Source organism: Naegleria fowleri (genome assembly GCF_008403515.1).
Source record: "Naegleria fowleri strain ATCC 30894 chromosome Unknown tig22, whole genome shotgun sequence".
Lineage (NCBI taxonomy): Eukaryota > Heterolobosea > Eutetramitea > Acrasida > Naegleriidae > Naegleria > Naegleria fowleri.
In genome coordinates, this window is record NW_025407954.1 from 650996 (window position 1) to 675835 (window position 24840).

Below are 24840 nucleotides of genomic sequence, written 5' to 3' on the forward strand. Positions count from 1 at the left end.
TTTGGAAACAAAAAAAATGCACAAATTCAATTTTCTTCATTACAATCGGGTGAAACATTTAACAACAAAACAAGTCCTGACAAGCATGATTGCTACTACCTTCACAACTGTTACTACGAACCGAACGAATTTATTATCTTCTCTCCCATTACGAAATTTTTGCACCAATGGAAAAACATTATTTGTGGAAAACAACAACCACAATAACCACAATAACCACCACCATATATTCGGATCAACAACAACACATAGAAATTTTAGTTTCCGACAAAATGATGAAGATGCCTCAACAAATAGAAATACCAGGCAAGCGACTTTGGGAGATGATGAAACAGATGCTATTGATTTCCGAGCGATTTCCGACAGACTCAAGTATATAGAGGCTCAATATGAACCTAAAGTTAATTTTGAGATACTTGACAAGCAACCCATAATTATGAGATTTGATGGATTTCACTTTAAATCATTCACTTCAAATGCAGATATATTTGAAAAACCATTTGATGCCAATATTCATTGGGCCATGATGCTTGCTGTACGAGATTTTTGTACGAAAGGAATTACCCTTGCTCCTACATTGATTTACATATGTTCCGATGAAATTACAATGTTATTCGCTTCCAAAAACGAAAAAAGCCTTTCATATCCTAGCCTCTATAATGGTCGTATACAAAAACTAGTCAGTATATGTACTAGTTTTATGACGGTAGGATTTAATCACTACCTCCGCAAACTATTGGCAAATAATTATGAAAGTTTTGAAAAGAGAATTGAATACGATAGTAAGCATTTGAAATCTCATTCCAAAAAGATTCTCAAACCATCAGATCTAGAGCTTAGAAGAGAGACTCGACAAAAACTTCTTGATGGTTACATTGATGGGCACTTTGATGGTCGTGTCTACCAAGTACCTTCGATATCTCATGCTGTAGAATATATTTTATGGAGACAACACGATTGTGTCAGAAATAGCAAGACCATATTGGGAAGTAAATATTTTGATCAAACGAAAATGGACAACCTTTCAGCAGGAGAGGTTGTGGAAATGATAGAAAAAAAAGTTGGAGTGAGATGGGCAGATTTTCCCAATGAATTCAAATATGGAACGTTTATCAAGAAAATCAAACATCACAAAACAGGATTCAATCCTTTAACAAAAACAAGTACTAGCGTTTTGCGTACCAGCCCATTCAATCAATGCATCAAACTCATGCACTGCACTCCAGAATTTATCACAAATTTAGTCACTCAACCCTTGTGGTCTCATAACGTGTTAGCATGTAACCCGATGCATGCACCAGAGAAGGTTGTGTTGAGTTATCCGTCAGGAGCTAATTTCACTTTTGGAGTACAACCTTATTCATTTGGAATTGGAAATCAGGCACCTGTATTGTATAAGGATCATCTCAACTCTCCATTCAATGAGAATGTTTCAAAGTATTGTGGTACAACTCTGGCAGCTCTCTCAGAAATGGAGAACATTTAATTAAATGATCGAGATAATTATGTGGAGACCTTGCAACCTTTTCTTGCGTTGTATTGAATACATGAATCACGAAATGATGGCATCAAAGAACAAATTGGATCCTACAATTTCATCCTCACGAGTAACAATTAATTCCCAATTATTGTTTGATTCACAGAGCATGATGATTTCTCTTGTCAACTATTCTTTCTCACCCACAAAAAATGTTGCACTTGATGATACCTCATCTTATGGTAAAGGAGGACTCGCTCTTTTCCCTTCAGGGTATACGTCGCTCAGAGCTTGATCAACGCAACCGAAAGATCGAACTAATCTCCATCCTTCTAAATCCCATCACTCTGTTCACATTTTTTGTAATCTTCAAATCCTTCTTGATGGGAGAAGAGATCGTTCACACAGAGACCGAAAGAACTTCATACGTTCCCTATTGGAAGCTCTTCTTTTACGCCTTCTTTCCAAATCTTACCTTGTTATTGAGTGGTTATTTCACATTCTTCCAATATCTACTCTTGTGGTTTTCATTTCCATCCGATTTTCTCATCATGTACATTATATATTCATATCAGATTGAATTTTCTGGATTCAGATATGTATTGTATCTTGTTTTCCAACTTTTCTTTTTCATCAAGTTTGTTTTAGTCATTCTAGAAACAGCGAGCATTTCTGTCGAGGAAATTGTTGCATCTCGTGTGATGAGAAACATTCCTCAAAGCAATGGTAGTTCCTTCCTGAATACTTTTAGTCCATCACCACTTCGTTCCTTGTCGATCGCCTAGATGAATTTGCAGCAGTTAATGAATCGTAAAAAATCATTACAAGAAGAATTGAATTCTCTTGAGGCAGAGGTAAGTTGTTTAAGTGTCTGTCTCACTGTGTGTTTGTGTGTGAACATATTTCCAAATCATCTCACAATGATCATTCGAATAGTTGTGAGCTCTCCTTTCCTTAGATTGAGAGGAAGCAAAGCACAAACATTCCGTCAAACACCAAACATTCTCATTGTTCGATTCCTTTCGTCATCAATAACATTTATCACACTCCTTCCGATCTGAAGAGTTCTGTCTGTGTGATTTGTCAAGAGAATGAACCAACTTTTCAATTCATTCCATGTTACCATTGCTGTGTGTCAGGAGTGTGTTCTTTATGCACATCCATTCGCAGGTGGTGAGTGGTGGTTGGAGAAAAGGCTCTTGATGAGGAATTAATGAATCTTGACAATGATGTGGATGTGGCAGTGTCAAATGTCAAAGAATCTCAAAATTGGATTTCAATGAGAAGAATATCTTTCTTAATGTTCCTTCCAAGTTTAAACCTTCAGACACACTCAAAGAATGTCCTATTTGTAAAACCCATGCAGAAAGTTTGGAAATGTATCAATACGTGACGAAATGTCATGTCAGGAGAAAATCTTTCAAATCATGTGATGAATATCAAAAAGAAGGAGTTGACAGAGGAATGTTGGAAACCTTGCGTTTGATGGAATACTAACGAAACCATCCCTCTATGTTGGAAAAATTAAGTGCTGAAACGAAGCAAAAGATTGAACAAATGATCCACAAATTCAAAGAATCATAAAAAAAATTTGTTGTTCTTGGAAGACGAAGTTGAACTGTGAACTAACACTACTCTGGAAAATGAATACAAATTAGAACAGAAGTTTACAAAACATCATTTTCCTTGCACCTTCGCTTGATCAAGCCAATTCCCAGAGGGACTGGTAATCTCTAGTGCGACAAAATTGAAATTTCAATTCCAAAGTTGAAAAAAATGTCCCAATGCAAAGCCAATTGCGGTTTCTTTGGAAATGATCAATTTGAAGGCTATTGTTCCTCTTGTCACAGAACCATCGTCAAGAAGGAAATTCCTCAAGTAAAACCCCAACCACCTAAATATGTTCCGCCAACACCTACCTTTTCTAATGATGCAGAATTTCAAGTCTTGATCAAGTTGGTCAAACAAATGAAAGATATTACTGCCCGAAAGATTGATATTGTTCTACAAACGATGGAGGTGTATCTCACTGAAAAACAAGCTCGGAAATTACTCAATGAAATCGGTCGGGAAAGTTTGAATGGAATGGGTAATAATTTTATATTTCATCATGCGGTGTATTGTCGAGTGGTGGATCGACATCACTTACGAGAGGCATACGGAGCGGAGGGATATTATTATGTTGAGGAAGGAAAGGCTCCACCAGATCACTATAAAATATGGGATCATCAACACTCGTTCCTGGATCTGCAATAAGATGACTGAGATTATTTCAAAAACTATTGAAAATAGTACTATTTCATGCATAGATGATGATCCATAATAGTTGTTGTTGTTGTTGTGGAATGGGTTCTTCTTAATGGATTAAAAAAATGGGATTTTTGCAATCACTGCTCACTCTTGCCAAATTGGGCATTGTTTCAACCTTTGTCTCATGTTTTGTGATTGTTCATATTTATTTCTTTTTGGAGAGATCTCCACCAGCCAATACTAAACATTTAGATGAAATGAGTTTGAATTCCGATGAGGATTTACGATTTTTCTCGATTATTGATGAGAGTACCATTCCAAAGAGGCCAATGCCTGCGGGTACGACTCTCGGAAAAGGAAGTAAAAAACTTGTACAACCTAAAGTGTTGAGAATGATAGCTTTTGATGAGATTGGAACGATCAATTCAACCACACGAGTGAGTGATGGTATGTAGATGTTGATGATTTAAATAATTTTTAATTGTGTGTGGTGATGAAATTATTTAATCTTGGCTTTCGATTAATACATGTTGTTATTGTAATAATATAATAATATTCTTTTTGACAAACATGATCAACATTAATTGGACATTCATGTTATTACACATTTACGATGATTGTGAAATGCTTTTCCAAATGAAAATTAGAAGACAATAATATTTATACAATTTTCCAAATACATGGGATGCCAGGATCTCGTCGTTGGAGACATCCAATAGATCATCACATGATACGAAGTTTTGGAGGAGACAAGAAATTGCGAGTATTAAGTGTCGATCGGCCTGGAGTGGGTCAAACTAGTCCTGTCATCTCCTCTATTCAATCAGATGGTACTCCAGTTTATAATTTGGAACCACTTGCTGTAAATTATTATGAAGCAGCAGCTCTCGATTTGTTATATGTAGTGAGAAAATTAAGATTGAAACGTTTTTCTGTGCTTGCGTTCTCCCAAGGAACGCCGCATGCGTACATGTTATCCTTTTATTTAGACCAATTAAAAAAGCAAGAAAGAGGAGAGAAAATATTTCGAGCAGTTCCCCATCAAAAATTCACAGAAACATTCAACAATGATTTGCTGATGAAAATTCTCCTCTCAAAAGACAGCGACAAATATTGGCAATATGAGAACAGTGTGTTCAATGTTACTGTTAACAATGAATGGACGTGGCAAGATGTGACCATTGATAATGTTGCCTTTATATCTCCACAGGGTTATTATAGCGAGAGCGTTAAGGAAGCACTTTTGAAGGATCAAAATTCAAGCGAACCAATTGAAAAGAGATGGACATCTTCGTTGCGCTTCTTTTTCTCATTGAACAATTACAAACCACCTCTTGGAACAAATATTGTGTATTCAATTTACAAAATTCTTTCACAGCTAGGAATGATTACAAATATCAACTATTGGGAAAGTAATATGCAACCACTTCTTGATCCTCTTGGAAGAGATGCCTTTTTATTTGAAGATGAAGCCAATGGCTGGAAAAAAGTTTTTAACAACACTCTCATTGATTCCTATAGATTCACAACTCTCACCACCATGGTAGAAATAATTAATTCGTACTATTTCACTGAGAATTTTCCAACTTCCAAAATTGATTTACAATCTCCACTCAAGAACACAAAACTATTTATTGCTACGTCAAGTGATGATGTGGTTGTGCCTGTTCAAGCTTCGAACGCATTCATTGAACAATTTTGCCAAAAAGAATTGAATTCTCAATGTACTGTGACTGTTGTGCAAAACACAACACATTTTCAACTGTTCAAAACACACTACAAGACAGCGATTGAATTTATTTCAAAGAATGTTTTAAAGTTTGAATCTAATGAGAACTTGAAAAAACCAAGGAAAACAATTGTAGTCGTGGGAGGTGGATTAGCTGGATTAGCTGCCACAATTGAGGCAGCTTCTACCTACGATCAAAATGTCATATTAATTGAGAAGGAGATGCGCCTTGGTGGAAACAGTGCAAAAGCCACAAGTGGAATGAATGCGCTTGGAACCAAAGCCCAAAAACTTGCTATGGTATTTGATACCTATGCTCACTTTTGGAACGATACCATCAAATCATTTACAGGAGGAAAAGTTCTTTCTACCCTCAAGGAGGCTCGAAGAATCATTAGAAATCCAAAGAATCGAAAAAAGATTGAAGGAGAAGACATTTTAATTACCGAAAATTCGTGGAAACTTTTAGAAACTTTAATTAAGAACTCAAAAGCTGCTTATCAATTTTTGCAAGAATATGGCGTGAATTTGGATATTATTTCACAATGTGGAGGCCATTCAAAGCCAAGAACTCACAGAAGTCTTAACAAATCTGACAAACCAATCAATGTTGGCTCAGAAATTATTTCTAAACTTGCTGCATTTATTACCGATTCAATGAAGGATCGTGTGACAGTCAAATTGGGTCATAACGCCATTGAGTTACTCAAATCAACTCAAGGCAACAGTAACGACAACAACACGACTGCAAATTCTGAACCAATAACACTTGTTAAAGGAGTTCGTGTTTTAAACATTAAGGAAAACACCACACAAGACATCATGGCGGATGCTGTTATATTGACCACAGGCGGATATGGACAAGACCGAGACGGTTTCCTCAAGCAATACGCTCCTCATACTTCATCATTGCCTTCCACGAATGGAATGTGGGCGAATGGTGATGGTATCAAGATGGCTATTCGAGATGTGAATGCCTCGTTGATTGATATGGCAGAAATCCAAATACATCCAACTGCATTTCTAGATCCAAATGATCCAACAGCAATGACACTCATTCTTGCTCCAGAATCTTTGAGAGGTTATGGAGCTATTATTGTCAATCAAGAAGGAAAGAGATTTATCAATGAATTGGGGACGAGGGATGAAGTGTCAGATTCCATCTTTGAACATTGTGGAAAGGAGTCACCTTATCCTCATGTGACTGCTTACATGATCATGAATGATTTTGTTATGACATCTTTTGGTGAAAGTTTGACTTCTTTTTATGTGAAAAAAGGTCTTATTCGAAAGTATGATAATTTGACGGATTTATGTGAGAAGGAACACATTTCTCTCACTTTTTGTACCAATCTCGAAGAAACCATTTTGGATTATGATGACTTTGTTGATTCAAGAAGGTCGAACGTGAATTTTAAGGATACATTCGGAAAGAGTGTATTCCCATCCAAGTTCAACTTGGAAGAAAATAAGGCAGTTCCAATTTATATGGCTCGAATTACACCTGCCATTCACTACACTCAAGGAGGACTCTTGTTTAATTCCAACGCACAGGTACTTCGAAGAAAAACACACGAAACCAATGAAGTGATTGGCAATCTCTATGCAGCAGGTGAAGTGACAGGAGGTTGTCACGGAAAGAATCGACTTGCAGGCAATAGCTTGTTGGAATGCGTGGTATTTGGAAGAATAGCTGCCACTCAGGCTGCCTTCGACAGGAATTAACATGTTACAACATCACACTGATATAAACTACATTGATGTTGCATTCTGATAGAATTTGCTGGAATTGTTGCGATCATGAATACGGTTATGCAATGTCATTTTCCATGGCTCTCAACATGTGAAACAGTGGAAGATACATTCTCCGATTATTCTTTGTGCTTAATTCAAAATATTGTATTCGTAAACCTCGCATGGAAGTACTTTTCGTATAATCCTCCAAGTTAAATGAATTCAACCATTGCAGAATCGTTTCATTGGACACTTTTCGTGACAAATCATTCTTCATTCCAATGATGCACACGTACATTCTATTTTCATGCAGGTGATCGTTCAATTCACACGTACGAAAACTTGCAAATCGATCAATCATCCATTCTTCGATCATTTTACACATTTCGAAAAAACTTTGTTCGTTGTTCAAGTCAAAACAAAACATGACAAAATCACTGTGGGCCATAAAAATTCTTTCCATTCCTTTCGATCGAGCAATATCCCAAATTTCTAACTGGAACATGTATGAGTGAAAATATACTTTCAAATTTCGAACAAACGCTCCAACTCCTTGTTTTTCATTATCAAATGGCGATTGACCAGTGACACAATTCACATATTGAGTTTTACCACATTTTGCAGGACCAACACATGCAATTTTCACAGATTTATATCCCAATCCATTCATAAAACTGATGTTGGCTTCAAAGGATGGTAAATTTAATCCACTCAAAGTGTTACAATTGGTTGTTGTTGTTGTTGTTGGTTCTTCATGATTAATTTGACAAGATCTCTCTGCACGTTCTTTCAATAATTCATAATAGGCGAGTTTAAATATTAAATTTCCAGGAGGAGAAATCATTAATACTGCTTGATGATAATAAGATCGAGATGGTAATATTTTTTTCATTAATTCCTTTTTATAAACCGCGTTCATGGTTTGAGTTTCATGCAAATGATTCGAATCCTCATTAAGATCATCTTTTCCCAAAGATTCCATCATGAATTCTTTTCGCAAGTTCGCACTGGTATGGTATAATTGAAGTAAATCCATTCCGCTACAAAATTCAAAAATTTGAAGAATCATTTCGGGAGGTAACGCAATGAAAATGTTTACGGTGTGATCAAATGAAAGTGACGATGGTTGTTGTGAGATGATCATTTTTTTCCAAATATTAAAAATTAAATATTGTCTATAATTATTATTTAATTAATACATTTCCAAAAAGAATTAAATTTCGAGTACCGTGATGTACCATAATAATAGAAATTTCTCCTTTTACAAGTCCCTTAAAAAGTATAAAATGGATAATCTGTGTATCCAGTTTTCACATCACTTGATCCATAAAAAGTCGATCGATCATACTTGTTAAATGGAACTCCTCTCTTAATTCTCTCAGGTAGATCTGGAGTTGAAATAAAGTATCTTCCAAAGGCAACCATATCTGTCACTCCTTCCTCAACAGCTTCCAATGCTGTCTGTGCATTAAATCCACCTGCAGAAATTACTGGACTTCTTGTCAGAGGTTTCAAATCACGAGTGGCCATAATTGGTATTTTCTCAGCTTCACCATTGTCATTGAGAGCTCCACCCTCCACACGTGGCTCAACAATGTGAATGTAAGCCAATTCGTATGCATCCAAAGCTTTCACAGCAGCAGTGAAGAGAGCGCTTGGATTTGAATCGGAAATTTCTAAAAAGTTTCCACTGGGTGAGAGACGAATTCCGACGCGATGAGATTCTCCATCGAAACCTTCAATGACGGCTTGAATGGCTTCAAGCATGAAACGTAAACGATTTTCAATGCTACCACCGTATTGATCGGTACGCTTATTGACGCCATCTTGTAAGAATTGATCGACAAGATAACCATTGGCTGCATGCAATTCGACACCATCTATAGAGATGAAGTGTAGAAATGTGGAATTTTTCATAATGATTTCAAGTAAAGTTGTATGAAATGTGAAAATATATATGGCAAAAATAGTCACACAACAGTGAAAATAAAATTCAAGAAATTAGAGTTTGCCAAATTCCATTTGAAACTTACCAAATCCAGCCAATTTTGCATTAATCGCTGCTTGCTTGTATTGCTTAATAATTTCCTTAATTTCCTCCACAGTCAAACTCTTTGGAGTTTCTGGAATCACACTTTCACCAGTTTCCCAATTGTACGATTTGGCGTTTTTAATTCCAACTGCTGAAGAAGACACACTATTGGCATATCGTTGTCTTCCCACATGCCACAATTGCAAAAAGATGAAACCTCCCTTCTTGTGAACACTGTCCGTAATCTTTTTCCATGCCTCAATTTGTGCTTGTGAATAAATACCTGGAGTGCAGGGATATCCTTGACCTTGTGGTGTAATTTGAGTCGCTTCTGCAATAATTAATCCACCTGGAGAGGTTCTTTGAGAGTAATACTCGGCTCCCAAATCGGTATGCTCACAATCACCATTCAAGGCACGGCATCGAGTGAGAGGAGCCATGACCACTCGGTGTGAAAGAGTGATGCGAGGAAGTTTGAAGGATTCCAATTTGGAAGCGGCGACACCCAAAGTGATGGGAGTGAAGAGTTTCTTGTCGGAAGAGGCAGACATTTGTGTTTGGGTGTTTTTTGTTGTTGGGTGTTGGTGTGAAATTGAATTGGATTGAATTGTTGAATTTTTTTTGTTCCGATGTAGTGAGTGTCACTTTTGAATATGCAATTCGACACCCAAGTGTGTTTCACAAATAAACGTTTTGATGCAAGTGAATGCCGTCCATTCAAAGTACGTCCTGAGTGTGGGAGTACGCACGAAGAGATGGAAAGTTTTTGGAGCAAGTTCCAAAAGAAACCTTGCAAGTTTGGAAAAACGTGATGATGAGTTATGAGTCAATTGTGAATTTTGAGGAGAATGGACATTTCATGAAACAATTCATTTGGAATGACACCTTGCATTTTCACAATCGTTTCTTGATAAATGATTCGTAATGATGATGATGAATGATTGAACCGTGCGATCAGTGATCATTATGCTTGGTGGATTTCTTTTTAAACACCAAAGTAAAGTTATTGGCTGGCATTGGAATGCGCTCCAATAGTATAAAGCCACATAAATGGGCTTCTTTTTCAACATCTTGGACATCTCGAATTCCCCATTCTTCACACCTTGATTTTAAATGTTCATCAAAATTCTTATTTCCTTCACTTGTGTATTCATGATTGACATTAAATGGTCCATAAATAAATAAATAACCACCATCGTCATCGTCATCATCATCATGTTGCAATAATCGACTTGCATTCTTTATGAGCATGGGTGTTGTTTTCCATGGTGAAATATGTAATAAATTAATGGCAATGATGGAATGATAGGTTGTTTGTAAAGCACCACTTTCTAAAGTCATCAGTTCTTCCAACTCTTTACTAATATCGATAAGGATGGGAGGCTTTACATTACTCAACTCTTTACATCGTTCCATAATGGATTCAAAATTTTGTGGAGTCAATTCCGAAGGTTGAAACTCATAATTCGGAAAGGAACGTGCAAAATGGCTCACATGTTGTCCATATCCGGAAGCAATTTCTAAAATTCGTTTCTTTTTATTTTCATCCAATGATGATGACGAGGATAATGATGATGGCAAACTCTTTTCCATAGAGCTCAAGAACTGGCTCAACACTTGCCGTAAAGGTTCCTTGTTTCTTTCTGCAGCTTCGGAATAGTTGGAAGAAAAAGACATTTTTTGATCAACCGCCTAAAAATTGATTGGTGAAACAATTTCTTGGACGTGATTAAAGATTACAAAAAAAAATGGGATTCCAAAAGGAGAGCGATTCCCTCGTGATGGCGGTGAGGTCTCATTTGGCGAATCGAGGTTCCACTAATAATATAGTGAATGGTCAGGATCCACAAAATGAAGAAGATGACTCTTTTCGTGGTGGAGATGGTGATGCTGCTACTTTCACGAATGATCATTCCGGAAATCATCAGCAAGTTTATTATTCAGCAGTGTCATCGGAAGAAATTGAATACATTCCATCATCATCTCCTTCGGTGTTGCATCAGGATGATTTTCCTGAGTGTAATCCAGAGAAGGAATTTAATGATTCTCCGAGAAATAACTCTCTTAGGATTGTGTATGGAAATTTTGAATCATCCAATTTTGAAAATCATCAAATTATTCATGAACATTATTATAATCATATATTGACTCCTCAATTACAACAGAAGCAACGTGATTTAGCTAATTTTCTACTTAATTATAATTCTCATCAGAATATCGTTTCGAAAATATTCAGTTTCATATTTTGGATTTTATACCATATGGTTGTTACTTTTATTGTACATTTTTGCTTGAAGAACTTTATTTTCTATAGTATATCTATGATCTATCGATGTTGTAATTGTGAAGGATACAATTTTGGATCATTCAACACGAGTAGTTTTGTCAATGATGACGTTTCATCAATCACTGCTGAACATTTCAACATCAAAAGGATTTTTCAAAATAGAAGAAATTTTGAAAAATATTGGAAACATGCAACCACGTGGGTGTGGAATTTTTTGTTTGCGGATAATTATGAACCACTTCAGACAATCTCTGAACGAATTAAATCAAGAACTTTATTTTCAAGAGAAAGGAACTGTAATTACCCTAGATTTTGTGACAACACGATTAGCAATACCAAGTACAAGTGGTACAATTTTTTTTGGAAGAGCATTAGTGAACAATTTTCACTGCGAATGAATCAGTACTTTTTAGCGCTGGCATGCTTGCAATTTTGGAAAGTAGCAAGCCCAACAAATCCAATGTAAGTGTGCTTGTGTGTTGAATTTTGTATTAGCTTACAAAAATTCTAACCAAACACCATGATGACATTTGATACTTTGCAATATCGTCATTTCAGAACCACTTGGATTCCTCTCATCGTAGTGGTCACTGTCGGTGTGGCCAAAGAATTCATTGATGACTACTTTAGATATAAAAAAGATACAGAAATTAACTTGAATAAGGTAACCATCATAAGAAACGGCTCTTTTCATGTCATACCTTCTTATCAAGTTCAAGTTGGAGATATTGTCTATCTTCAAGAGGAGGAACAAATCAGAGCAGATATGTTATTACTGAAATCAAGCAATATTTTGAAGAAGGAGAAAATTAATCGTGCAGAGAGTGGGGACGATGTTGTGGTTTCTACTACGAACGATTTTTTGAGTGACATTTCCGGAGGAATTGCATGGATTGAAACATCAGCACTCGATGGAGAGTCACACTACAAGGAAAGAAAAGCCATACCTCAAGTGCAGCAACTCTTTTCAAACAAAGACAGTGATTATGCTGATATTCTCAACAATTTTTCGTGTATTGTGGAATGCTCGTTACCGAATGCAGATCTTGATCATTTCAGAGGAGATTTGCTTGTGACTGACAGAGTAGGAGGATTTACAAGATACCCATTATCCTATTACAATTTACTTCTTCAAGGGACCACTTTGAAAAGCACAGCACATGCTTTGGCACTTGTAGTCTATACTGGAAATGAAACCAAGATTGGAATGAACAAAAAAGAAGCAGAAATGAAATGGACAAAAATGGATAATTTTATTAATCATGTTGTCGTTGGAATATTCATGGTTCAATTAGTGATTGGTCTTAGTTTTGGAATTATTGGAAATTATTACAACATTTTACAGAGACAGTATAGCCCATTTTACCTGGCATTAGACTTGTATCCAATTCTCCCCGTTATTAATACTTCGAGCACAAATATGATATTTATTTTCAGATTTCTGCATAATTTTATCTATCCAATTTTACCCTATTTGATCATACCGTTAAGATTTACAATGCTTTGCTCGCTCATGATACCACAATCTCTCAAAATTACCTCAGATATTACCAAGTACATAATTTCAATGTTTTTTATTGCTAAAGATTATGGCTTAAGTGACAAGAGAGGAAATATGCCAAGTTGTTCGAACACCTCTGTTGCGGAAGATTTGGGACAAATTCAATACATATTCAGTAAGTATAATTAACATCACGAGACGAATATTGAAAATTTACACAATACACAGCTGACAAGACAGGAACCATCACTGAAAATTTGCTAACTCTTTCACGAGTAATTGTTGACGGACAAGTCATACGAGTACCAAAACTTACTAAGAATGGCCATACAAGTAATTACGCTCAATATCTTTGGCCTCACAATACTGCCTCAAAAGACTCCATTCGAATGAACTTTTTACGAAACTTGGCTCTTTGCCATACTGTCTATTGTGAAAATTCTGAAAATTTATACATGCCTCATTACAGATCCAGCTCTCCTGAAGAGGACGCATTTGTAAAATTTGCTGCATCTCAAGGGGTAGTTCTCAATTATAGAGATGAAGAAAGAATCGTGCTGAAATTTTATAATGATCCTGATGAAAATTCAAGAGGCCAGTCATGGATGCTTGAGGAATATCGTATCTTGAAGGTTCTTTATTTCACGAGTGATCGAAGAAGAATGTCCATTATCGTAAAACGGCAAGAATTGAACAATGCAGAAACTCAGGAGACTAGGTATTTTATCATGTGCAAGGGAGCAGATGATGTACTCTCAGAACGAATGGATAATAGGGATCCGGCTTTGCTACAAAAAACATTATCTCATATTCAATCGTTAGCCTCTCAAGAAGGTCTTCGTGTCATGTTAATGGCATATCGAGAGCTTAGCTCAGAGGAAGTGACGACTTTTATGGAAAATATTTCACTTGCTGACGACAGTAATGAGCAGAGTATTTTTGAAGAAATTGAAACAAATTTTCAGTTGCTTGGAGCCACAGCCATGGAAGATAAATTGCAAGAAGGTGCAGCCGAATGCATCGAAAGTCTAAGAGATGCTGGAATTTCGATTTGGATGTTAACTGGGGATAAGACTGAAACTGCAGTTCAAATTGCTCAAACATGCCACATCATTCCAGCGGTTCCTTCTGAAGATCTTTTATTGATTTATTTGAGAGGCTCTTCTGTCTCTTCCGTAAGAGATAGTTTACACCAGGCGTTGACCAAGTTAGGTAATAGTACTCACCTCTTTGCATGTTTAATTTTTGAAGGAAAAATTCTCAATTACATATTGAACGATGATGACAAACAACCTGCTGATATCAAGTCATTAGAAAATTTGTTACTATTCTTGAGAGTGTGTGAACAAGTTCAAGCCTGTGTTTGCTGTAGAATGACACCAAAGTTTAAAGGAAAAATTGTCAGAATGATCAAATACCCTGTGACCAGTATCGAGGATTCACAACATAACAACAGATTGCAATCATTGAGTTCACCAATATGTCTTGCTATTGGAGATGGAGGAAATGATGTCAATATGATTTTAGAAGCAGATGTAGGAGTTGGAATCAGTAGTTCAGCAAGACTTGTTGATGACAGTAATGCAATGGTGACCTCTGATCAAGAAATTCATACTGAGAATGAAAATTTACAAGCGGTACGAGCTGCTGACTTTGGGATTCCAAGATTTAGTGCTCTGAAACGACTTATTTTAGTTCATGGAAGAAATAGCTACAAGAGACTTGCCCTCGTCTCACAATACACCATGTACAAGTCAGTAGTGTTGGCAGCTTGTCAATTGGTGTATAATCTGTTCTTCACCTATTTTAGTGGAAGCACAATTTTGCAATCTCATTCTCTTATATTTTATAACATTCTTTATACAAGTTTACTTCCATTTGCATTTTCAATGGGAGATATTAGTATTGGAGAGTTTTTACAATTCCTTTCACCAAGCAGAAAGACAAGCAATAACACGAGTCAGCATCACGGTCATTCGTTCGAAGTATCAGACACGGCTCTCGAGAAAATTCCAGAACTATACAAATCAAGCCAAAAAGGTGAATCCATCACCAAGCAAAGTTTAGTGTTATGGTTTTTAAACGCTATTTATCAAGGATTTACCATTATTGCAATATTCTCGCTAAGTACTGGATCATTCTCTCAAGGATGTGCATGTTTTGCAAGACAATATACCTCTCTTGATACGTCCTCTGAGGAAATTTCGAAATATGGACGTTTCAAAAGTGAAGTGGAACATTTGAATAGCCTTGTCATGTTTGTGCTAGTCACAGTGCAGTGGACCACTGTGAAATTAATTTATAATTGGAACACAATGACAAGAATATGCCGAAAGGAGAAGAGAAAATTTTCACTCACTTCCATGATTTTGAGACTTCGACTTTCGAACATCATTATGGGAATTAGTGTTGTGACATTCTTGACAATTAATGCCATGACTTTTTCAGGAATATCATCCACACCATCTGTCTCGTCCATACTGTTGGTTTTTGGAAATTATTCATGCTTGTATTTGATTGCTCTGTTGACCATTGTCATGTGCATTTTACCATCACTGTTTGTGATGTGGGGAATTCGAGATGGTCAACTCATTCTTCTCTATCAGTCAATATTCAACAAGACCTATGGCTCTGAGTATCAAACCATTTCCTCCATCGATCAAGAATACTGTGATGAAAAAAGTGAAACACCTTCAATCACACCATTCGAATATGCCTTATTGAAGTTTAACATTTCTGCATTTGTCAGACAAGAAGAAGAGAAATTTTACCAAAATGCATGTCCTTCATCCAACCATGTTGAACACGAAACGATGGATCTTGACACTCCAATACAAGAAAATGCAACCTTTATTAACTCTCAACATGCAACATCATCCCTCGATGAGTTTTATCACACACTTCGAAACAAGGTGAGACTTTCCATGAATCTTCCACCAAAATAAGCTTTAACTCTATACTACTACCACATCATGATGAACAACGGACAGATTGCTAGTCCTGTGATGAACTATTAACCCCAATTGTGAAAAGTTGATGATTCACAAACACTTCCACAAAAAAAGATTAAAAAAAATGAAAAGCAGTTTTCCGAGCAAATTTTATTCTCCCGATACCATCTGTAGGTTTCCGAATTTCATGAAGACTCCTCTGTATCCATGAAATTTAATAATCATACTTTATGGTTATGTTTCAAATATGGTATTAAATGGTGTGGATATTTCAAATGTTCGAATAATATATGATCAAAATATGTAATTAATCATCATGGAATTGTTTTTATGATAAAAAAGGGCTCTTTGGAAAGAATCAAGATGGACAATTAATAACGGATGAAGGTAGATCTTCCTCTGAACGTCTTGTAAATGTAAAAATAACTCCGATAAGTGAACATCAATTGTTTCCGTACGGAGATAAGTTGAAGTGGATCGGAGCAGGAGATCACTTTACTATTTTTGTAACTCGTTCCAATGTTGTCTATGGAGCAGGTAGAGTATTTCAAATGTATGATGATCACACCTAATTTCACTTTATCTGTATCTTATTATTGAATTCTTTATCAAATGTTTTTCTCAACTTGCATTACTTGATGTATATGTGATGTGGTATTAATGCAACATCTATTAATCATCATTATCACGTTTTAAACAGGGCAAAATACAAGTGGTCAGCTCGGATTAGATCACAATCGGCCATTGGAAGAAAAAATTGTTAGAATTACATTTTTCGATCACAAAAATATTGCCTATATTTCATGTGGAGCTTATTTTACGTATTATTTGGAAGAAGTTGGAAATAGTCAAATTATTTATGTTTGTGGAAAGAACACAAGTGGAGTAAGTGGCAAACATCAATATGGAGATGGTACGAATTTGAACTGTAAAATACATGCATTGTTTTTGCATGATGTGTGACAAAACGAAATTAATGCTCTCAAAAATACATGACAGCAATTAGGTCTTGGAGAACGATACCGAAGCCGTATGGAAGTGTATCCACCAGAACGGTTAGATACATCATTTCTGCGGCCAGGAGATCGTGTCGAAAAAATTGTTTGTGGATATGAAAGTACATTATTACTAACAAGTTGAGTATTGAAAATTTTGAGAGTGATTACTTACACAAATCGCACATTTCATTTGAAATATTAATTTAATATATAAATTTAATATTTCACATGACAACAAATATTTCACAAGAACAAGGATGTTTATATGGATGTGGAAGTAATGGTAAGTGTGGAAAAAACTTCTCATTGGTATACATTCCAGTAAATAGGAACAAATCAGTTAGGTGAGTGTGAGAAATTTCTTTTAACACGTGTTATCTGTGAACACACTAATTGCATGACCATCTTAAAAAACTTCTCAACGAATAGGAACATTTCCTAATAATGAGGAAGACTCAATTTCATCATTTACTCTCTGTACTTATACACTGCTTCCCAATGAGAAAATTATCGACGTTTCACTAGGTACAAGTTATGTATTAATCTTGACAGATCATGGCAATGTTTTGTCCAACAATATTTCGCACCAGCCATACTCTAAAATAGGAACCTTATTTTGTGCCCCTTTCTCCAAAATTCATTTTGGAGCTTCTACCTGTAAGTATTTTCCTATCATAGTGAGTTTCAGTCATACAGGGTTTATACGGAATGTACACCCACGAAATGTAATGAAAAGGCTTTTTACAAATTTCGAAAAACCATCCTGACCTTTCCCTAGCTGGCCATGTTGTGACTTTTTCTGATGAATATGGCAATGGTAGAGCATTGGAATCGCAATTTCACTGTATGGATTACAAGACCATCAATTCCGATGATTTTGATTTGGATTCAATTAGCGGATTAACTGGTTTCTTTTTCATATCTAAAGACTATAAGGTGTACTGCTTGGGAAACAATGAATCGAATGAACTGGGATTGGACTCTTCTGAAGTTAGTTCTGTCACAACGCCAATGCGGCACTTGATACTGGAAGACATTATTTCTAGAACTCTCTCTTTTTCCAAACAAAACATGAAACCCACCATCGTCTGTGGATACTCGCATTCCATACTTTATTTCTCTTCACAGGAAACACGAGATTACCGACTCTTCTTTGGAAATTTAGAAAAACATGCTTCACATCAAACTGCACTCTGTGACCTTGATTTTGTGTTTTTAGATTAGTTGTTTTAGAGGCAAACTGCTTGCCCATGTGGGCATGACCACACTTGAGACAACCTTTTGAACCTGAAGGATCACACACTTCCAAAGGAACAGAGGATGGCTTGGACACATAATTCTCTCCTCCTTCGTCTTGTTGTATTTGTTTCTCTCCCGATATCGAGTACTCCAGTGTCGCAAATTTTGTCTTGGCCATAAACAACGTATTGAGATTTTTGTTCACCCAACAAACATTTTTGCATTCCTGACCTTATTTGAAATAAAAACAAATGGGTCTCTTTTTGAAACCTTTCTTTTTAGTTTTTTCAGAGGTGGTAGAATTGTTGGATGTTTCCTCGATAAAGACGGTTTCACATTGCGAAAATCCAACCTCTTTCATTAAGTATTCATGAAAAGCCGTTGGTCTAAACTTGATATTCTTGAATTGTTCTTGAAATGTTGGGGTGAGGTCTCGTTTTTTTGCATAACTCTTCCATGTTTGAGGTTCCAAAACAAATATTCCTCCATTACTCTTCAACATGCTAAAAATTTTGTGAAAAAGAAATTTGATGGAATCATCTCCATAATTAAGATGAATCCATTTGGTGACACTTAGACATGTAATTAAGTCATATAGTCTCTTTGTTTTCCCTAACGATGCGTTTAGAAGTGATTCATATTTGTTTTCTCTTGCTTTTTCGAGTGACTCTGAATGTGTCACAAGAGAAGCAATTTCTTCCACAAAATTTTGAGTTTTAAAATGAATCTTGTAAATGAGCTGCAGCATGTAAGATTTCTTGCAGAGCACAATTTGTTCTGAACTCTGTACATTCTCGCCCTTTGTTTTTAACAGTTTTCTATTGTTCTCCCAAATGAAGAGTTTTTCTTCCTTATCGGCGGCTGTTTCAAGTCTCTCCATCGAGACATAGGTCTGTACACTCATTCCCAGATGATCATCTCCCATAGATTCTTTGTCTTCAATTGTATTAAATTTTTTAAGAGCTTCTAAGTGATTCTTTGCTTGTCGAATTAATTTGGCATCAATATCAATGGCATCTAGAGATTTGAGTGTGATGGGAATTTGTCCATTATTTGCTTGATTTGATAATGAACTATCTATTAAATCTGCCATTTGAATGGTAAATAATCCTTGATTGCATCCAATATCCAAACATGAAAGCTCCAAAGTAGTAGGGTTTTCTTCACACAGTTTAAAGTGTGTACTTAAAATTCGTGCAATAATTTCTAATCGAGGATCAATGTGAGAGAGTTCATTCTGTTGTTTTTTGGCATGTGTTGTGGCAGTAGTTGTGGTGGGAATGGTCGATGATGAAGAACCTCCCAAATTTTCATTACTGTATCTGTACGAGTAATAATTTTTATAATTTCCGAAAACTTTTCCAGTCGTGTTGCTACTACTACTTTCAGACGTGTTGATGGTGTTCACATCACTAGTAGAAACAGAATTGACAAGCTTTTGCGTCTTATTGTTTTCGTTGAACTTATTGGATGATTGATTAATTTTTCTCTTTTTAGTTTTTCCAAAACTTGAATGATTGGAAAAGACTTGTTTATGAACGCTAGGTTCATCTTCTTGCTGCGTTTTAATTGCTTCCAATGACAGAGATGGCAATTCTGTGGACGTAGCAGCCTCATCGGAAGAGATTGTATTTGATGCCATAACGTGCTCTTCACTTTGAGTATTCAACGCCGCTATGGTAGGATCAATCCCATTCCATTCAGAGCCTCCATCATGATCATCATCATGAGAGGATGGCTGTGTTTGTAAATTGAATTCATCTGCTACTACTACTACTGAACAAACTTCCTTTCGTGGTTCAGTGGTGGTTGAACACCATTCCGATGGTGGTGGTGAGAAAGCTTCAACAGTTTGCCGTTTACGTTTCGTATTCATTTTTTTTTTCTTTTATTGTCAGCTCTTGAGGTTCAACGGCTTTATTATAGAGGAAGACGAACGACATGCTTTCCAATTTGATTCTTCGTGTGTTTTGCATGCAATATTAGTTTTCTCCTACAACAGCTTAATACGTTTGCCAGGGCTTAAAGATGGTGTGCGGATTCTTCTTTTTGAGTTCCTCCCAAGTAAAGTGTTTCACACCAGATCCATGATGTTTTTGAATTTTCGAATGTCTTTTTTCCAACCTTAACATACTCGACTAATTTCATGTTGGAACATCCATCAAATGGATTTTCATCTCTTTTTCCATCATAAATACGACTGTGTCAAGAACTAAATGCTCCAAGCTTGGCAATCAATAGGTCACGAAAAGGATAAACTGGGAATAAACTCCACATACCAACCACGACACATTTTTTTGTTTTGCTTTTTACCCGAAAACGACAATTTGTCACAGTTCATCATTTTCCCGTTCGCCAAACCAATTCCAGTTGATAGTTGAGGAGAACTGAGTGGACTCTTTAGAGAGAGTTTTTTCTTATGTCAGAATGATGTATCTTTGAGACTAACGACCACTGATTTTCGAATTTAAGTCAAAATTCCGACAGATGTACTGTGTTTTCTAGTGAAAAGCATTCTGTTTGTCTTGCAGCATCTCGATTCGCTAAAGATCTGTTTTGTCGTCGCATCTTTCTTCAAAATGTGTAAATCTGCTCTTCGCAAATCAACAACGTTTGTGCATTCCAAGAGCAACATCTCAAGGAACCTCTATGAGGTTCTCTCTGTTGAACAAAAAGGTTCAGAACTGAAAGGTCCTTATTGTCACTCACCAAATATGGTACTCTTTCGATAACTTTCTAGTTGGGCCATTTGTCCATAAAGTGCATTGTTCTGCAAATTTTGATCTAATTCATGTAGTTTGGGTGCCAAAGTCTTTTCTTGTTGCTGTAATTGTTGGAATTTTTCAATACGAGACAATGGCACAAAGAGAGGACCATCCGTACTGATCACGTTTGAACGAGATGATGATTTAGATTGATCTCTATTATCGGTACTCGCTCCCAATTCATCCCATGTTGACAATTCATGCAAATAAAATCGACCCTTCTGAGAACGCGGAATTGGATGATCGCTGCTAATGTTGCTGTAATGTGGCGACTTGTAAAGTGAATGTTCTCGTAATGATTTAAGTTGTTGGAAGGGAGAGGTGGGTGATCGTTGAAGCAGAGATCTGCTTTGTACATTTGCGGAACGATGATGCTGATGAACGGAATGAGAGAACCACCATTCCAACAACTTTAAAACAGCAAAAGCAAATATTGAACCCATGGAAAGAGATTTCAATACGTTCATCACACGATGAGTGAATACTTGTTCTGAGAGGACCCGAGACGACCAATCAAGTAAATGAAGAATACGGGAGAATGATGATGCTATGGAAGTTGTTGTTCTTGTCGTGGATTCCACTGCCATCTGTTCTTCTTGATGATGGTCGCGTGGTGATGTCGTTAATTTATGACTATCCGATAATAATACTGATGATTGAGGAGAAGTTTCAGTTGAAATTGATAAACTTCTTGATGGAGTGATTTGTTGTTGTTGGATGATGGGTTTATCTTCATTCACTTTCCGTTGCTGAGTATTTCCTTCAATCATCCTTGTTGATGTTATTAATAATGAATCATCACCATGATCCTCCTGTACTCGAGTACTATTGTTTTCCATGATCATTTTGTTGACATTGTTGTTTTGCAAGCTAGTATATACAAGCCGATGCAAGGCTTTCCGATTCAATTCGGAAGCAATTCTTTGCTGTCGTTCGCCACGTTCTTCATTCATCACACAAAAACAAGAGAAAAAAATCGAGACAAATTTTTTGTGTTGTGGTATTTATTAGTGAAAAAGCAAAAGCACCATGTCTTCCAAAAGAAAATCCTGGTCAAATACAAGATTAACAGATTGATTCGAATCATGACGAGATGATGATGAATTATTAATATTTGCTCCGAAAACACTTTCAGTTAACACCATATTTATGGAATATTTAGAAAATCATGATCATTGCTTCTCAAAATGGAATTAGTTTTTAAATTCCTATCAGAAAGATCAAAACCATCGGAATCTATTTCTAAATTGCAACAAATTTAAATATGACTTGGAATCCATTTGTGAAATGGATGTGAGCACTGATTCAGAGGAAATTTCAGTGAGATTATAAAAAAGGCTCAAATTATTTGTGGCAACTTTGTTGAAAGCATTCCAACTCGAAGAGGAAATTGATTCTCTCGATGTTTCACTTGTGAGACGGTAGAACTTTTAAGGATCGATTAAGGGACATCACGGACGTGCTGAAATTTTGAAAAGCGTTGACGAAACAAAAGTCCGAGCAACTTTCTGTACATTTCTGATCAGTTCCAAGCGAAACGAACTATTTAAAATGGTGAATTGATTTAACTGGAATCGAGGGTACCTTTAGCACATTTTGAGCGTTTGATCTTGTGGAAGTGGTAACACCAGAAATGTCTAATCTCCAAAACCTTCCTATAGATGTCAAGGCAGTTCATGAACTTGTCTCTTACAGATATCATTTCTAAATTGTCAATACACCTTATTAGACAATCCAACCATATGCTATAAAATCAAACGTTCTTTAAGCCACCAACAGAACTTCAACAACAAAAAAAGATATCATTTAACGAACTCATATTTGACAAAATGAAATATCACAAAAGAAGTGTCTTTGTTTTGGCAGTTCTTTTAGCCATTGTACTCGTTGTTGCATTCTGTTGCTATTGTCATGCTGAACAAGTTGAGAATCAAGAAGGTGATGAAGCCGCCTCCTTCGAAAGTGAGAATAGTTATGGTTATCGCTATCGTAAGCCTTACTATCATCGTCGTCGTTATTATTATAAACCAGACTATTACTACGTCGACTATTACTACAGAAAGCCTTATTATCGTCGCAGAAAGCCCTACTATCACAAGTATTATTATTAAGATGACCATCATCATGTTGAGAACCACAACTTTGTGAATATCAATCTCTCAACTCTGTAAATAAACGTTCTCTCATTCAATAAATGTCCATATTTCATATTTTAATTCAACAACACATCTACGAATTTGATTCATCCTTTTGAATTGTTCCTGAAATTCTGAAAAAAAATGTCCACTTTTCACCTCTGTCATCAAATTCCAGAAGAGCTCTGGATTGAAATTTTCATTTATCTCACCGATTCTCTTTCCTCCATCTTTATCCATGTTCCTCTCACTTGCAAGAGATTCTTCCGAATTATTTTTCAAATGGATGATGATTTTAAACCATTCATATTACCTACACCTAATCAACTATGTGATCATCATCCTTCTCATCCCTCTTCTTCTTCAACCACCACAACAACCAATAATAGTCCGATTTCAAAAGTAGGACGCATATTCTTAAATACTTTCTTTAGAAAAGAATTGGTGGCTTCTACAAGCATCACAGATCACCATGACCAACAAAAAACACCACCCACTCTACTCCATAATGATGAATGGTTACTTTATTCAGATGCAACACGAGTGAACGAACCTTTGTACAAGTTATTACTTGAATTGTATAGTTTGAATAATTTTAATGATGATGAATATACAACAACATTTTCAAATAATACTCATGTCAACATGAATAGATCTTACAGAACTTGTTTTGAAATTTTCAAATTATATGGTTTTACAACTAATAATTTTTTTAGGCAAGAGTTGTGTTATACTGGAACGATGATTACCAATTTGGAGGTTTACAAAAATACAAAAACTGGATCTCCTTCGATGCAAGAACCTCTTAGATGTGGAAATACGGTCGTCATGACAGAAAATTTTTGTTCCTCCTCAGTGGGTGAAGCGGGTGTGAATGTAGTTAACCGACCCATGATGTACGATTCAGGAATTCATTATTTTGAATTTATTGTACACAAGAGTGGACAGTACGACAATTTCTTGATTGGAATTGTGTTAACTGAAAGATTGAACATTGCGAATTGTAAACAGATATCGGGAGATAAGCTTGAAGATCGATTTAAGATCGATGCAGAATATAGTTTTCAGTTCAGAGATTATCTTGGGTCGTCGAATAGTTTTAGTATTGCAATTTATGAAGAAGGAAATTGTGTTTATCACAAATCTAACTCAATAGATATTTGTAATCAAAAGAAACAGTATTGTATTATGGAGGATGAGAATATTGTGAAAGGCAATGGATATATTATTGGAGTTTATTTGGATACGAAGAATTTTAAAATTGCCTTTGCGAAAAGTGAGTTAATTGTTTGTGACAATATTGTTCCATGACACCCATTTCATTCAATTACTTCTTACGAAAAAATTACATCCACACCTTAAACCACACACAAGATGGAGCATTTGTTTCATCGATCGATTTTTCGCACAAAATGATTGATCATCCAAAGTATGAGATAGGCCAGCTTGCTTTTTATCCTGCCTTATCTATGGGCCAAACAAACGATGCCTGTACCTTTTCTACCAAGATGTCTCTACAGAAAAGTAGTGCTATCAAACATGCTATCAGAGAACTCTTATTCGAAAAAAAGTAAACTGTCGTGATGTCATCCGGAAGTCTCTAATATCACCCGATCAGTGGTATTAGAGACTTTTAGATGTGTCAGCATGAGAGAGTTGTAGGAGATAGGAGGGCCACAATAGAGGTGGAGGACCTTGCAAAGAGATTGATTTGGCTTCTTGGAATGAACATTTCACAGATT

The 24840-nt window shown here is 36.1% G+C and overlaps 11 protein-coding genes across 11 annotated transcripts; 6 read left to right on the forward strand and 5 right to left on the reverse strand.

Annotated features, from left to right (window-relative positions):
* Positions 1-16: 16 nt before the first annotated feature.
* FDP41_001193 (uncharacterized protein) lies at positions 17-1486 on the forward strand (the record flags this gene model as incomplete). Its single annotated transcript, XM_044702393.1, has 1 exon — positions 437-1486. One exon carries the CDS (start codon positions 437-439, stop codon positions 1484-1486), a length of 1050 nt encoding a protein of 349 aa, XP_044564753.1.
* A 1767-nt stretch (positions 1487-3253) lies between these two features.
* On the forward strand, positions 3254-3733 carry FDP41_001194 (uncharacterized protein; the record flags this gene model as incomplete). The annotated part of the gene is made up of 1 exon (XM_044702404.1): positions 3254-3733. The coding sequence occupies one exon, from the start codon at positions 3254-3256 to the stop codon at positions 3731-3733; it is 480 nt and encodes a 159-aa protein (XP_044564754.1).
* A 116-nt stretch (positions 3734-3849) lies between these two features.
* Positions 3850-7181, forward strand: FDP41_001195 (uncharacterized protein; the record flags this gene model as incomplete). Its single annotated transcript, XM_044702415.1, has 2 exons — positions 3850-4174; positions 4375-7181. 2 exons carry the CDS (start codon positions 3850-3852, stop codon positions 7179-7181), a joined length of 3132 nt encoding a protein of 1043 aa, XP_044564755.1.
* Positions 7182-7266: 85 nt separating this feature from the next.
* FDP41_001196 (uncharacterized protein) lies at positions 7267-8334 on the reverse strand (the record flags this gene model as incomplete). The annotated part of the gene is made up of 1 exon (XM_044702426.1): positions 7267-8334. The coding sequence occupies one exon, from the start codon at positions 8332-8334 to the stop codon at positions 7267-7269; it is 1068 nt and encodes a 355-aa protein (XP_044564756.1).
* Positions 8335-8462: 128 nt separating this feature from the next.
* Positions 8463-9773, reverse strand: FDP41_001197 (uncharacterized protein; the record flags this gene model as incomplete). Its single annotated transcript, XM_044702437.1, has 2 exons — positions 8463-9070; positions 9224-9773. The coding sequence occupies 2 exons, from the start codon at positions 9771-9773 to the stop codon at positions 8463-8465; spliced, it is 1158 nt and encodes a 385-aa protein (XP_044564757.1).
* Positions 9774-10176: 403 nt separating this feature from the next.
* Positions 10177-10899, reverse strand: FDP41_001198 (uncharacterized protein; the record flags this gene model as incomplete). The annotated part of the gene is made up of 1 exon (XM_044702448.1): positions 10177-10899. One exon carries the CDS (start codon positions 10897-10899, stop codon positions 10177-10179), a length of 723 nt encoding a protein of 240 aa, XP_044564758.1.
* Positions 10900-10970: 71 nt separating this feature from the next.
* Positions 10971-15955, forward strand: FDP41_001199 (uncharacterized protein; the record flags this gene model as incomplete). Its single annotated transcript, XM_044702459.1, has 3 exons — positions 10971-11971; positions 12068-13185; positions 13239-15955. The coding sequence occupies 3 exons, from the start codon at positions 10971-10973 to the stop codon at positions 15953-15955; spliced, it is 4836 nt and encodes a 1611-aa protein (XP_044564759.1).
* Positions 15956-16085: 130 nt separating this feature from the next.
* Positions 16086-18183, forward strand: FDP41_001200 (uncharacterized protein; the record flags this gene model as incomplete). Its single annotated transcript, XM_044702472.1, has 8 exons — positions 16086-16131; positions 16304-16498; positions 16662-16846; positions 16961-17096; positions 17210-17242; positions 17289-17303; positions 17389-17616; positions 17696-18183. The coding sequence occupies 8 exons, from the start codon at positions 16086-16088 to the stop codon at positions 18181-18183; spliced, it is 1326 nt and encodes a 441-aa protein (XP_044564760.1).
* A 247-nt stretch (positions 18184-18430) lies between these two features.
* Positions 18431-20074, reverse strand: FDP41_001201 (uncharacterized protein; the record flags this gene model as incomplete). Its single annotated transcript, XM_044702483.1, has 1 exon — positions 18431-20074. One exon carries the CDS (start codon positions 20072-20074, stop codon positions 18431-18433), a length of 1644 nt encoding a protein of 547 aa, XP_044564761.1.
* An 825-nt stretch (positions 20075-20899) lies between these two features.
* On the reverse strand, positions 20900-21733 carry FDP41_001202 (uncharacterized protein; the record flags this gene model as incomplete). The annotated part of the gene is made up of 1 exon (XM_044702494.1): positions 20900-21733. The coding sequence occupies one exon, from the start codon at positions 21731-21733 to the stop codon at positions 20900-20902; it is 834 nt and encodes a 277-aa protein (XP_044564762.1).
* Positions 21734-23242: 1509 nt separating this feature from the next.
* On the forward strand, positions 23243-24672 carry FDP41_001203 (uncharacterized protein; the record flags this gene model as incomplete). Its single annotated transcript, XM_044702505.1, has 2 exons — positions 23243-24374; positions 24473-24672. 2 exons carry the CDS (start codon positions 23243-23245, stop codon positions 24670-24672), a joined length of 1332 nt encoding a protein of 443 aa, XP_044564763.1.
* Positions 24673-24840: the final 168 nt, after the last annotated feature.